At 57.3% G+C, this 13,745-nt stretch overlaps 1 protein-coding gene across 1 annotated transcript; it reads left to right on the top strand.

The window, feature by feature from the left end:
- Positions 1-8,357, top strand: ADRA2B (adrenoceptor alpha 2B). The gene is made up of 2 exons (XM_057742375.1): positions 1-1,402; positions 8,208-8,357. Exons 1-2 carry the CDS (start codon positions 60-62, stop codon positions 8,332-8,334), a joined length of 1,470 nt encoding a protein of 489 aa, XP_057598358.1. The 5' UTR covers positions 1-59; the 3' UTR covers positions 8,335-8,357.
- The last annotated feature ends 5,388 nt before the right edge of the window (positions 8,358-13,745 follow it).

Genomic DNA, 13,745 nt, shown 5'->3' with positions numbered 1-13,745 from the left:
TCGCCGGCCGGGCACGCGCTGGGCCAGCAGCGCCCCCTCTGGCCGCGTCCGGCTCCGCCATGGACCACCAGGAGCCCTACTCGGTGCAGGCCACTGCGGCTATCGCGGCGGTCATCACCTTCCTCATCCTTTTCACCATCTTCGGCAACGCTCTGGTCATCTTGGCTGTGCTGACAAGCCGCTCGCTGCGCGCCCCTCAGAACCTGTTCCTAGTGTCGCTGGCTGCCGCCGACATCCTGGTTGCCACGCTCATTATCCCTTTCTCGCTGGCCAACGAGCTGCTGGGCTACTGGTACTTCTGGCGCACCTGGTGCGAGGTGTACCTGGCGCTCGACGTGCTCTTCTGCACCTCCTCCATCGTACACCTGTGTGCCATCAGCCTGGACCGCTACTGGGCCGTGAGCCGCGCGCTGGAGTACAACTCCAAGCGCACCCCGCGCCGCATCAAATGCATCATTCTAACCGTGTGGCTCATCGCAGCCGTCATCTCGCTGCCGCCCCTCATCTACAAGGGCGACCAGGCTCCCCAGCCCCGCGGGCGCCCTCAGTGCAAGCTCAACCAAGAGGCCTGGTACATCCTGGCCTCCAGCATTGGATCTTTCTTTGCACCCTGCCTTATCATGATCCTTGTCTACCTGCGCATCTACCTGATCGCCAAGCGCAGCCACCGCAGAGGCCCCAGGGCCAAGCGGGGCCCCGGGGAGGGTAAGCAGCCCCGCCCTGCCCCTGGGGAAGTTTCAGCCTCAGCCACATTGCCCACTCGTGCCCCTCAACTGGCTGCTGCTGGAGAGGCCAACGGATGCTCCCAGCCCACTGGGGAGAAGGATGAGGGGGAGACCCCTGAAGACTCTGGGACCCCCGCCTTGCCACCCAGCTGGCCCGCCCTTCCCAGCTCAGGCCAGGGTCAGAAGGAAGGTGTTTGTGGGACATCTCCAGAGGAGGAGGCTGAAGAGGAGGAGGAGGAGGAGGAGGAGGAGGGGTGTGAGCCGCGGGCCTTGCCAGCGTCTCCCGCCTCAGCGTGCAGCCCATCTCTGCAGCAGCCGCAGGCTTCCCGGGTGCTGGCGACCCTACGTGGCCAGGTGCTCCTGGGCAGGGGCGAGGGCACTGCGGCGGGGCAGTGGTGGCGGCGTCGGACACAGCTGACCCGGGAGAAGCGGTTCACGTTTGTGCTGGCCGTGGTCATCGGCGTCTTCGTGCTCTGCTGGTTCCCCTTCTTCTTCAGCTACAGCCTGGGTGCCATCTGCCCTCAGCACTGCAAGGTGCCCCACGGCCTCTTCCAGTTCTTCTTCTGGATCGGCTACTGCAACAGCTCGCTGAACCCGGTCATCTACACCATCTTCAACCAGGACTTTCGTCGTGCCTTCCGAAGGATCCTTTGCCGCCAGTGGACCCAGACGGCCTGGTGAGCACGCCTGCCCGCTGCCCGTGCGGGGTTGGTGCCAGGTGGTGTGCCAGGGCCACCCAGCTTCTTGCCCTGTTTTATGTGGCCACCTCCCCGGGGCTTTCTGGTCCCTCCCCTGGTTCTGCAGGCCTCATCCTGGGAGCCCTCTTGGAGGGGCAGGGGCAGGGGTCTGATCACAGGGGTCTATTTGAAGCCTCCCCTTGCTGGCTTGGCTGTGGGAGACCATCTTCTCCACCTTCTGCCTGTGCACAGGCAGATGGTTGAGACTTGGACCTTCCTGAATGTAGCCGAGGCTAGACTCCCTCCCAGAACCCCAGACCCCTGCAGACCTTGAGGATCCTGTGTTTTCAGGTTGATCACTTGCTTGTGGCATTTTGTTTCTTTCTTATTTTCCCCTGGAAAAGAGCAGGAAGCCAGTCTTCCACTTTTTCCAGGAGGGCTTGCTGCTGAGGAAGAGGCAGAAAAGATGCCGGACATCCGTGTTGGTGCCCGTGGTCCCCATTAGGCCCTGGGTGGGGTTTTATGGGCTGACACCATCTTTGGGCCATTCTTCGCCTTCCCCCTGCTTTTGGATTTGTAACTGCAGAACTGTGGATTATTTTCCTCACCCGGCGCCCCTCTGGAGGCGGGTGGGTGTGTGGATGCCTCAGTGGGGTGGTCTGGAGGCCTTGGCCTCTGCCTCAACGGGAGAGCCCTGATCACTAGCGTTCACCCCCTGCAAAAACCGGGGCGACAATAGCTTGCCGCCTACTTGCTGCAGGGAAATGAAAGGCTTCGCAGAAAGCTTTGAGCTCCATGGGGGAACGCACTTAGAGAACCAGAAAATGCGATTATTTGGTGATATAAAAATCCCCCTTTTCTGTGTTTACCACCGCCTGTCTTCCTGTAGACTTTTGTTCTGTGCCTGGGGTGTGAATTCCTACCCCAAACTGGAAGTGGGGAGTGGCAGACAGAACCGTGGATTTCAGTTAAAGGATTTCTTTGAGAATGTCTTCTTATGCCTGCAAAGATTTGAGTGATTATGCTGCATGACAGCTTCTCGACATTTCACCTGCAACACCAAGAGGGTTTTCATTGGCTTGGGCCCCCCAATGGGGAAGAAGTCTTTTGTCATCAAGCAGGCAAATTGTTTCCCCAAGATCGCTAAAAATACCCACCGCATGGGAACCGTCTGAGATGAGAGTGTGTGGCGGGTGCTGGGGCTGGAGCAGGTGAGCAGGGGCCCTGTGGACTCCTGGGGGAGCCTCCCACTGGAGTCCCAGGCAGGGCTCCAAGCTCCAAATGGATCCCTGTGGTACATAACTGATCCTGCCCTGGTGGGTGCCGTCTGCCCATCTCAGACCCAGCCATGTTGCTCCACGTCGCTGATGGGGCTCCAGGGGCCTCTCCTTCCTGGCCCCCTCCCCCACCCTGGAACTGGCACCTGGAACAATTGGGAGCATGTGGAGGATGTTTCCCAGTCTTCCCCATGCCAGTGTCTGGCTTCACCGTTCAGCCAGTGAGCATCTTGTCTTGGGGGCGGGGCTGAGCAGCACAGGCACTGGTGGCACGCTGATGGGTCTGGCTAGATTTGGAGGGATGCTGAGGGAATTTTCTGGGGGTGGAGAGAATGGAGGGGAACAAAGAGAGTCCCTCCTGGGGCGGGAGGCTGTCCAGCTCATTCCCTGTCTCAGTGTGAGGCCAGGGCATTGCCTTGGGGCAGGGCCGGGGAGGCTGGGCCCGGGGGAGGGGCGCTCTTGTGACATCTGCTGACTGGTCTTGTGTGTGCCCCTTGGGACCCCCGCTATTGTTGCCTGTGACTCCCTTGTTGTAATATGCAGGTATTTTTTTTTTTTAAAGTATGAGGTATTTTATCAATAAAGGATATTTTGTAATAAGCAAGCCGACTTATTTTGCATAGCAGACTCTGGGCATGCATGCCCTCCCAGGGCCAGTTGCCCTTTCCGCCTCTGGGTGTGGCTGGCTGTTACCCACCCACCTGCCTGCCTGCTTTGTCCACTCTTCATCCCTTATTCATCATTACAGGTCAGTGGGGGTGAGAGTCACCAGGGGAGCCTGAGACTGGCTGCCTGGGAAGGGAAGGAAGCGAGGGCTTCTCAGAGGAGATGGTCTTTGGGTAGGGTCTTGGGGGAAGAGAAGGAGTACACCGAGAGGGAAGACAGGAAGGTGTTTCAGGCAGGAGAACAGCACATGCAAAGCATGTTGTGTTTGGTGAATTTGTGACAGTTCAAGAGTCAGCCTGAGGTCAGCCCTGCTGGGCAGCCAGGTGCAGCAGCTGCAGGCCAGCAGAGGAGGTCAGACACCACCCACACGGGATGGGAGGGACATGGGAACGGAGCGGGGGAGGAATGGTCACTCTGAGGAATGTTTTAAGCCGCTGTCTTCAGCGAGGGGCAGGAGAGTGGGATGGAGCTGCTTTGCATCAGGCTCTCCCTCACTGAGGTTCAGAGCCGGGAGGGCTGCGGACATTTCCTGTCAGTCTCCGCATTTCCCAGGTGAAGTGTCTGAGGCCTGACAGACGCCCCGTGGGTTGGGTTAGGAGTTGAGTCCACCATGCTTCCTGTCACCTCAGAGAAGGTAGTCTCTGGGGCCTGAACGAGGTTGGCCTGGTTCTGTGGGCAGGGGAGGCCAGGCAGCAGGCTGGTTACAGGGGCAGGCAGCCAGGGGTGGGGGTAGGGCTGAAGCCAGGGAGGGCTGAGGCCTGGGAGGGAAGGGCTCCCCACCACGACCAAGCATTCACACTCGAGTGAGGCCATGGCTTCTGCCAGGGGCAACGACCAGAGACTCCAATGTATCCACCATCATTGGTGGACTTGGGGACACGGGGCTTCACTGAGGACTTTATAAGGAAGTCAGGCCCTGCCTTGTGGAGCTCTCAGTGCCTCTCACCAGCCTGTGCACCCACCGCTAAGGCCCGGGCCTGATGAGAGGGGATCAAGGTAGCTCATCTCTTCCCATTTACTGAGCCCGTCGCTCTTCTGGTGCTTTGTCTGATTACCTCATTTAACCCTTAAGCTCATCCTGTAAGGTAAGTATCAGCCCATTTTATTCTGGGGAAACGGAGGCTTAGAAAGCTGCAACAGCTTGCCCAAGGTCATCCACGCCCAAGCTCCTTTCACTGGACGACGCTGTCTGCTGTTGGCTTGGGAGGAGAGCTCCCCACCCAGTCTCCAGACATGGCAGCATAAAATTACTCCTGCTAGAGCGGAACTGTTGGCAGTCCATTTTGAATATATTGTTTCATCCTCACAACTTAGCTGGGTGTGGCCATTTTACAGAAGAGGAACCTGAGGCTCAAGGTCATCGAGCTGGTGCAGGATGTTTGGGAATTCTGAAACTGTATCTGACTCAATTCAGTTAGCAGCAGTGCTGTGATCGACTGCTCATGCCTGTCACTGCTGGGGAATGAGTAAGCGATGGTGTGTGTCACAGGTTTTCCATTCCTGACAGTTCAGTCTGATCCCTGAGTTTTATTAAAGAAGAGACTGAGGCCCAGAGAGAGATGACTTGCCTTGGATCCCCCACCCCAACCCCTCGGCCCTCTAGGTACATGGTGGGAGAGCCGGGTCTAGAACCCAGGTTGTCTGACTCTGTGCCCACCATACCACAGCTTCATACTGAAGGGATTGCATCCCGACTCAAGGAATAACAGGCCCACATTCAGGAAACATCTGCTGACAGTCCTGTGCTAGGCTCGTCCCCGTGTTGCTACCTTATCCAGTTCTCAGATGAAGAAACTGAGGTATGGAGTCCCGGGGACTTGCCCGGGGTAATAGGTGGTGCATCTGGAGCTGGATCCCAGGACCCCTGGCCCCCACCCTGGCCTTCTCCTCCTCTCACACCCCATTCCTACTGTTCTGTGTGAGTAGCACCTACTTTTGATTTCACCCTGAGCCCATCTGAGGGTTGAAGTGTCAATGAGCTGGGCTCACAGCAGCAGAGATATGGGGTGAGGATACAGCTCTCCTTCTCCCAGAAGTAATCCTGGCGAGGGCGGAGGACAGGAGGCAAGCTGGTGAGGACCAGGTCTTGGCCGGCACTTCTACCTTTTGGAGGCCCCTTTCTTAATGTGTCCCTGACAAAAGGGAGGCACCGATAGAGAAGACATGGCAGGGGAGGGCTTAGGAAGACCCCTCCCCTCAACTGTGCCCCCTCTGTGGGAATCTGGGTCCTTAGATCACAGGGGGTACCCTTGAAAGAGAGTTTAGATACAGCCTCTGCCTCAGACCAGTTGCTGAGAAATCTGGGGCACTGGGAATTCCTCTTTGGAGCATTGTTGTAGGAGGAGGCACTCCTGACCCACCGACTCAGAAGGTACCTGTGGCAGGAGGGCCCGCTGACCTGCCAGCAAGATTATGGATGGAGGGGGGCTTGTGGGTTTATCAGGGCCTTGTCCCTCCCCTTCCTCCACGTGATCTCCATCTTGTGCATTTGGTGGGGGATGGGGAGATGCTGGGAAGAGGATGTGAGACCTTGCTCAGCTACCGGCTGCAAATGAGGTTCCTGCTGGCTGAGAAGGAGGCATCTGCCCATCTGGCATTAACATTGGGCAACCTTTCATGTCCCTGCTGCAGGCTGGGAGTTCTGCTCAGAGGGCCTGGCCGCTGTGGGCGGAAGGACTGAAGTGGGATTTCCACGTCAGTGGGGAGGTGATGGAGAGCCTGGGGTCATACCCTGCTTCTGCCGTCATCTGTCTAGCTGCCCCTGGGCAGTGCTGGGTCCCACTCAGGGCCTCGGTGTCCCTGCCTGCCCATGAGGGATCACCTCAATGGTCCCCACGTTCCCCAGCTTGAGGATTCATCTCTGTCCCACCCCTACCCCAGTTCACAGGAAGGTCTGGGCATGGCGATTCCTGGAGTTAATCAGTTCTTCTTAGAGTCAGGCTCCTGGGCAGATCAGGGCTGTTTTCCTCACCTTTGTACCTCAGTGCAGATGCAGACTGGATCTGGAATGATCAACCAGTTCAGGGTCCCCTGAGTCAGGCAGTGGTGGAGGAATAATGACCACTCTGTGTCGTTAGGGCCAGTGCCTGACACGTATCATCTGAGATCGATCAGAGAGATTGTTGTACCCATTTGACAGGTGAAGAAACTGAGGCTTAGGGAGGTTGAGGGACATGTCTGAGGTCATCCAGAGCTGAGACACAAACCCACCTAACCTAATCTCAACTATGGCATTTACTGACCTCAGCCTCCACCTCCTCAAGAATGGGGGAGCAGGCTCCAGGACCCCCAGTTGAGCAAAGCCCCTGCCCTGTGTGAGCTGGAGGGTCTCCCTGGCAGAGACCCCTCGGCTTTTGGGGCAGTTTCCCTGCTGCTGGCACCAGGCAGGGGGTCGGGGGTGGGGCTCCCACCATTCCAGGCTCTGCTGGCTCTTGGCAGGGGAGGTGGGAGCACTCAGCTAAATTTAGATTCGGGGATTCTTCGAGCTCCCGCATCGTCCTTCCTTCCGTCCGTCCGGCAGCGGCAGCGTAGCGGCAGCAGTGTGGGGAGGCTGTTGTCAGAAGGCCAGGGCTGGAAGGAGCCTGGATGTCCGCTTGCACCCTCCCCGGGGCTTGCTGGCTCTGATCTTCTCACACCCTCGCCTGGCTGTTAGCCAAAGGCTCGTGCCCTTGGCTTGGACTTGTGACCATCTAGTGATAGCAGTGGTTTCTAAGGGAGAGGTGCCCCCCTCTTAATACCCATCCCCTACCCCTGGGGTTCTAACCCCGTGCCTTTCTCTCTCTCCTCTCTCCTCTCCCTTCCTCTCCCCTGGCCCTTCCCTCTTCCCAGTCCTGAGGAATTTGCTCCCCCTGCTCTCAGCCTCCCCTGTGCCTCCTGCTGACCCTCTGACTTCGCCTCTCCTATGGGGACGGGCCTGGCTCTTCATGGGGCCTGCAGGCTCCATGGACCATTGTGATTACAAGGGAATCGGAACACACTGGGGACCAAAAAAGAGCCTCCCTTCCAGGCAAGTCCGGGCTATTTCTGGCCCTGCTGCAGCCCTCTGGGGCTCCTGGCTCCCCTGCAGGCGGAGGAGATGCTGGGCCCCCACTAAGGGTGCGAAGGTCCTGACCTCTGTGTTCCCTGGGGAGGGGGCATGCCCCTTCTGGAGCTGGGGGTTGGGCCCCTCTGATCTCAGAGCAGCCAGGGCTCAGATGGAATACCGCTGCCTCCATCTGGCATGGTGACCTTGGCTGCTTCAAGAAGGAAAAGGGCTGGGCCATGGCAGTGAGGAGCCCGGGTGTCCCTATGTCCTTCCAGTTCCCACCCCAGCCCAGCTGCAGCTGGGAGGGAGGGAGCGTGAGAGGCTGCCTGAGCCTGCTGCTTGGGGTCCCTGGACACTGGGGGCAGGCGAGGGTTAAACCTAGCCCTCCCGGGCCCAGTGCAGGAGAGGGTTGGGCCGGGTGGTCACAGGCAGCAGGATCCTGGGTGCCTGTTGTCAGGTGCCACTTTGGCACAGCTGTCCCAGCTGCAAATCCAGGCAGACTGTGGTCTCTCCACTGTGCTGGAGTTAGGGTGGGCACAGGGCTGGCGGCTGTTTGAAGGATTTCCTTAGCTGACTCAGAAGCACTAGTCAAGGTCCTGAGGCTTGGGTCACGGTCCCAGCCAGGCTGCCAAATTGCTGTCTGATGTTGGGCAAATCCCTTCACCTCTCTGGACTTCAAAGGCCTCATCGTCCAGTGGCGTTGGACTAGAGCATGGTTCAAATGATCTCCTGGGTATTTCCCCAGGAACACCTGGGCAGGAGCAGAGAGAGGAGGGGGAACTGAGTCAGTGGCCTCCCGCCCCCCACCTCACCCCTGTCTTTTTCTTCTATTGTTTAGGAAGCAGCTCCCCACCCTGCACCCTGGAACCCCCTCCACCCACCAGGCTTCCTCCTCTGCTGGCACTTATGGTCTCCATCCCCTTCCCACCGGAGGCTCAAGTAATGACACTCAGCCACCTCCCTGAAGGGCCATCTTGAAAGACATTCCCCCAAGGCAGGCTGGAAGCTGCTGGGACAGGGGTTGGGCATATGCCTGGGGGTGGCAGTAGGGAGCCTGTGCTTGACATTGTGTCTAAAGTAAGGCTGGATAAATGCCCAACAACAGATGAATGGATAAAGAAGATATGACACATATATACAATGGAATATTACTCAGCCATAAAAAGGAATGAAACTGAGTTATTTGTAGTGAGGTGAGTGGACCTAGAGTCTGTCATACAGAGCGAAGTAAGCCAGAAAGAGAAAAACAAATACCGTATGCTAACTCATATATATGGAATCTAAAAAAAATGGTACTGATGAACCCAATGACAGGGCAAGAATAAAGATGCAGATGTAGAGAACGGACTTGAGGACACAGGGTAGGGGGCGAAGGGGAGGCTGGGACAAAGTGAGAGAGTAGCACTGACATATATACACTACCAAATGTAAAATAGATAGCTAGTGGGAAGCTGCTGCATAACACAGGGAGATCAACTCGATGATGGGTGATGACTTAGAGGGCCAGGACAGGGAGGGTGGGGGGGAGTCGCGGGAGGGAGGGGATATGGGGGTATATGTATAAATACAGCTGATTCACTTTGTTGTACAGCAGAAACTGGCACAACAGTGTAAAGCAATTATATTCTAATAAAGAGCTAAAAAACAAAAAATAAAAAAAATAAAGTAAGGCTGGAAGGGGGCTTGAGCTGGGGGTTGGGGGTCATGGAGGAGGAAGTGAGCTGAGGTCCACCAGGAGGTGCAGGCAGGGGAGGGGGGCTCCTGGGGAAAACATGCTCCCATGGGGTCATGACCTAGAATGACACAAGGAGAAGATGCAGTTCTTGAAAGTAACCCCTTCCGTGGCCGCAAGTGCCTGTGGGCCTCTCTGGTGAGGGCAGGGACTCCTCTGCCTTGGTGCCTATTCCTCACTGAAGAGCACAGCGTGGCACAGAGCCGGCACGTGGGAATATTTGTTGAGAGAGTGAGTTTCCCTGGCAATCTGGGACAGCTTCGGCCTTAGTCACCTAAGGCTGGGAACCCTGTGCTCCAGGAATGCATCTCTGATTTGGTGTTTAATTTTTCTGCTTTTTTTGTTTTGTTTTGTTTTTCCCATAGTTTCCTAGAGAAATTCTTTTGGAAGATTCCATCCTGGCCTTGGCTGAGCTACGGGCAAGAACTGTCCTGCAGAGCTGGGGAAGCACGAGGGCATCTGGGGAGGTGGTGGCAGGGGCCCGCCCTGGAGTGTGGACGAGTGGTTGGGGTTGGACAGAGAGGGCACATGCAGGGAGAGGGCCTGGTTGGGTCATCCCAGTGGCAGCATGAAAGTAGTACTTGGATTTGCTGTCAAACCTGGCTCCATCGCCTACTGGTTGTGTGGCCTCAGACAAAGCACAAAACCTTTCTGAGCCTCCATTTCCTCATGTTTAAAATGGGATAGGGACCCCTGGCAGTCCAGTGGCCAAGACTCTGTGCTTCTACTTCTGAGGGTTGTGGGTTTGCTACCTGATTGGGGAACTAAGATCCCACATGCTACATGGCGTGGCCAAGAAAAAATAAATAAATAAATAAATGAGTCAATAAATTAATTAATTAAATAAAATGGGAAAACATGAACAACCTTAAGACTGGAGAGGTGTGTTGAGAGGAAGAGATGATACATAAAACGTCCTAGCAGAGTGTGGGGGCAGAGTGGGCACCGGGAAAGGCAGAGCCATTATGATGACGCTTCTGGAAGCCCAACTCCTCTCCAGGGTGAGTTGACTGAAGCATCTGTCCCCCAGGTGTCCCCTGACTCACTGCTCAGTGGCCTGATGGAAGGAGGGTGAACTCTGCCCTGGAAGATGTCTTCATCCTGCACGTGGAATCCCCTCTACCCGCCTTCCCTTACCCCATGCTTCCATGACCTTCTGCCAGGCTTTCTCTAGTCACTGGAAGGAGAATATCCTCAGGCAAATGTCAAATACACCACGCATGTGCCTACACCCTTACTGCTATGCCCATGACAGACATCAGTAGCAGAGGCCAGAACTCTATGAGCTGAGACAAGCCTACAGAGAGTGCCAGGAAGGCAATCTCAAAGGATTGCAGCCAGTGTACAAGAGGAAACCTATTTACCCTTTAGCTCTAGGGAGACTCCTGGCCTTGTCCTCTGTGGGCATGGGGAACGGGGCTGCCCAACCTGATGTGAGGGGAGGCACGGGGGATGATAAAGGGAGTCACCTCTGGAGCCCTCCAGGATTGCTGCTCTGCTGCTGCAGTAGGGGGCACCCAGGGAGCAAATGTCAGCTCCCAGGAGGACCCCAGAGATTCTGAGAAAACTGCATATGGGAACACAGCTTCCAGCTGAGGGAAGGTCTGGGGGCAGGTTGCTGGGGGCGACGCCAGGCATCATGGTGGGATTGGGTGAGAATGGGGATTTCCTGGGCCTTCACAGTGTGGCTTGTGGGATCTTAGTTCCCCAATTGGGGCTCAAACATGGGCCTCCGGCAGTGAAAGTGTGGAGTCCCAACAACTGGACCACCAGGGAATTCCCTGGGCCTTTGCACTTTGACCTGGGCTGGAAACGGATAGGAAGAGTGGGAAAGGGATGCTGGGACACTTGGAGGTCTTATTCTCATAGGATTGTGTAAAACAAGGCAAGGATGGTTCAAGAGCCACCCAGCCCCCACAGCTGAATGGCCTGTTATATTGCTTGAGAGTCTGATCACCTGGTTTGAGCAGACGTTGTTGCTCCCTGTGCTCCAGGAGAGGAATTTGAGCCTCAATTCCCTTCATATGTACAGTGCTCCACAGCAACGGGGCCAATCTGGCAGCCCCCATCCATCAATGAGCATCATACACGCTGTGCCTTCCCTGCCCCCTCCCCAACCAAGTGCTTATCTCCCTTCCCTGCTGTAAGTTTTCTCCTCAGCACTTATCTCCAGCTAGCATACTAACTATTTCACCTACCTAACTGCTCCCTGCCTTTGTCCCCTCCTGGACTGTAAGCAACACAGGGACTGGAATGTTTATCTGCCTTGTTCACTGCCGGTCAGCTGCCCCAACACCCATCTCCAGGGTGCTAAAGTGCCCCTGGAGACATGGTGAGGTGCAGGAAGCCATGGTTATTCGAACTCCTCCTGGGGAGGGAGGAAGAGTAGACAGATATGGGGTGTTGGCTGAGCCATCTTTGGGGAGCCAGACAGGCAGGATGTGAGTACCCCACAACACAGCTTTGGCTTGGCGGAGTGGAGTGTACATGTTGGGGGCTGAAGGGAATTGCTGGGACTGTGGAGGTGGGCAGGGGCTGCTCTTGGCTATGTCTGCTGCCCCTAATGCCCATCTTGGCTGCAGTCTTGGGATGGATGGCTGGTCCAGGATAAGCAGTTTGGAGGGTCCTGTGCCGAGTCTGCCCAGACACCTGGGTTCCTTCCTGCTCTGACCATCAAGTGCGCTGAGCTCTATGTTGGGTTTCAAAGGCACAGAGAGAGCAGACACCACCCTGAACCCTGGGCCTGGCAGTGGGGGGCGTCCAGCACAAGGTTACAGAGCACTGAGGGATGGAGTGCAGCAGGCGATGAGCCTTGGTGGGGGCAGAAAGCCAGGAGGAGGCCTGCTGGAGGCCACACTGCACAGAGGCTGGTGGCTGGTGTCTCAGGCAGGAGGTGGGTGCGGGAGGGGGAACAGGGGGCGCTGTACTGTCCAGGCTATGACTTGGGTGTGCGCTCCCTCATGTTCTGAGATACCTCCTGGCCCCAGGCTGCAGCCCCAGGGGCAGGGGACAGGGCGGGGTGCGGCCCAGGGCCAGCAGTCCTGCTCTAGAGGCAGCGGACTAAAAATAAGTAGGGATGTCAGGGTCTCCTGGCTCCAGGAAGTGGGGAAGAGTGATGAGTGTCAGAGGAGGAGGCAAAGCGGTGGAGACACAGTCACAGCTGGAGGCAGCCCACAAACTGGTTTGTTTATTTTCTTCCCTCGGCCCAGAAGTCTCTCAGGCCACCGCTCCCGGGGTCTGGGTGAGGGGCCCTGTGGGGTCCCCAGACCCCTGGCTACGTGCCCAGCACCCCATTTCCCATGCGCTCCTTTGAGACCCGGTCCGCGGAGAGCAGGAGGTGGGAACTCTGTGGGTGAGGGAGAAAGGGACCAGGTTATGAAGACCCTGTTTGGAAGAAGAGGGCGAACCTGGGCGTCAGTCTCATCGCCACCCTGTATCCTGCAGGTGCAGAAACTGGGCCGGACGGTTGAGGGACTGTCACGTGGCCGGGGATGCCTGGAGCCACAGTCAGAGCCCAGATCTCCCAAACTCAGGTCACGGCTCTCTGTGGGGCGTTGGGGGGCTTCAGCTCAGATATAGCACAGCCACTGCCCACACTGCCCTTGGAGGAAGCGGCAGGGGGCGGGCACACAGTGGGGAAGGGCTGGTCCATAGTTGTGGTACCAGGCCAGTGGGGGTGGGTGGAGGTGTGAGGGCAGGCTGGCACCCACCGCCCCACAAGTCATCCGGGTTCACATGACACCCCCACCTCAGCCCAGCTGCCAGGCTTCCAGACCCCTCCAGGACTTGGCTTGTCATTGACCTACATCCCTCTCTGCCCTGTTTGCAGATGCCGGGGGGTAACCTGGTGAACCCGGTGCCCTCCGCCCCTAGGCCCAGGGGTGAGGCCAGTGCGGAGCGCACCTCTCATCCTGGCTTCAGGGCTCATTGGGGTGATATAGGTGCAGCTCCTTGCATCCTGACTCTGGGCACCCTGACCTCTGGCTTGGGGTGAGGCTCAGAATATGCAGCCCCTTCTCACTCTGCCCAGGCTTCCTTGCCCCCCTGGGTGTACCAGCTCCTCTAGACTCGGATTCAGCCTGTGACCACCCCCGTTCCTCCACCCCCTTCCTATCCTCCTTTCTCATCCTCACTCAGAAGAGTCTCTGCTGGGGTGAATGCTGACCATGCAGAGGTCACGTGCCCTGGCAGCTCCGTGCAGGGCACTCCTGCTCCCCTGGGTGCCTGTGGCTGTTCACCTTGGCCTCCTACTCCCATCACAGTGGTGAGAGTGCCGTGAGCCCCTCGGGCAGGCCAGGCCAGGCCCTGTGCCACCCCACCCGCACCTGCAGGGACAGGCCCGTGTGGTGGGGTGGGTGGGGTACACTGGAGGGAGCCCCTGGCTGACAGGCAGCTCGCAGGAGGGACCCCCGTGCAGGGACATCAGCCCCTTTTTCTATCTTCTTGACTCCTCCTCCTCCCCCATTCCTCTTCTTTTCCTTTGTTTTATCAAGTCTGTTGATGAATTCTCTAGAAAGGCTCAACTCAAAATCCTCAGCCCCGCCTCACCAACTGCAGTCCATTCCATTAGTGATCTCTCAGTCTCTCTCTCTTACACACGCGTGCGCAGGCTCCTAACCCCCGATGGCTCCACTCCCCAGTGTA

Source organism: Hippopotamus amphibius, chromosome 7 (assembly GCF_030028045.1).
Source record: "Hippopotamus amphibius kiboko isolate mHipAmp2 chromosome 7, mHipAmp2.hap2, whole genome shotgun sequence".
In the NCBI taxonomy this organism is placed as follows: domain Eukaryota; kingdom Metazoa; phylum Chordata; class Mammalia; order Artiodactyla; family Hippopotamidae; genus Hippopotamus; species Hippopotamus amphibius.
Note: the sequence above shows the minus strand (reverse complement) of the source record. Positions and strands in the feature narration are given on the sequence as shown.

Coding starts and splice junctions, on each gene's coding strand:
- ADRA2B (XM_057742375.1), top strand. CDS start 60: ATGGACCACCAGGAGCCCTACTCGGTGCAGGCCACTGCGGCTATCGCG. Junction 1,403..8,207: donor CAGTGGACCCAGACGGCCTG/GTGAGCACGCCT, acceptor TCTATTGTTTAG/GAAGCAGCTCCCCACCCTGC.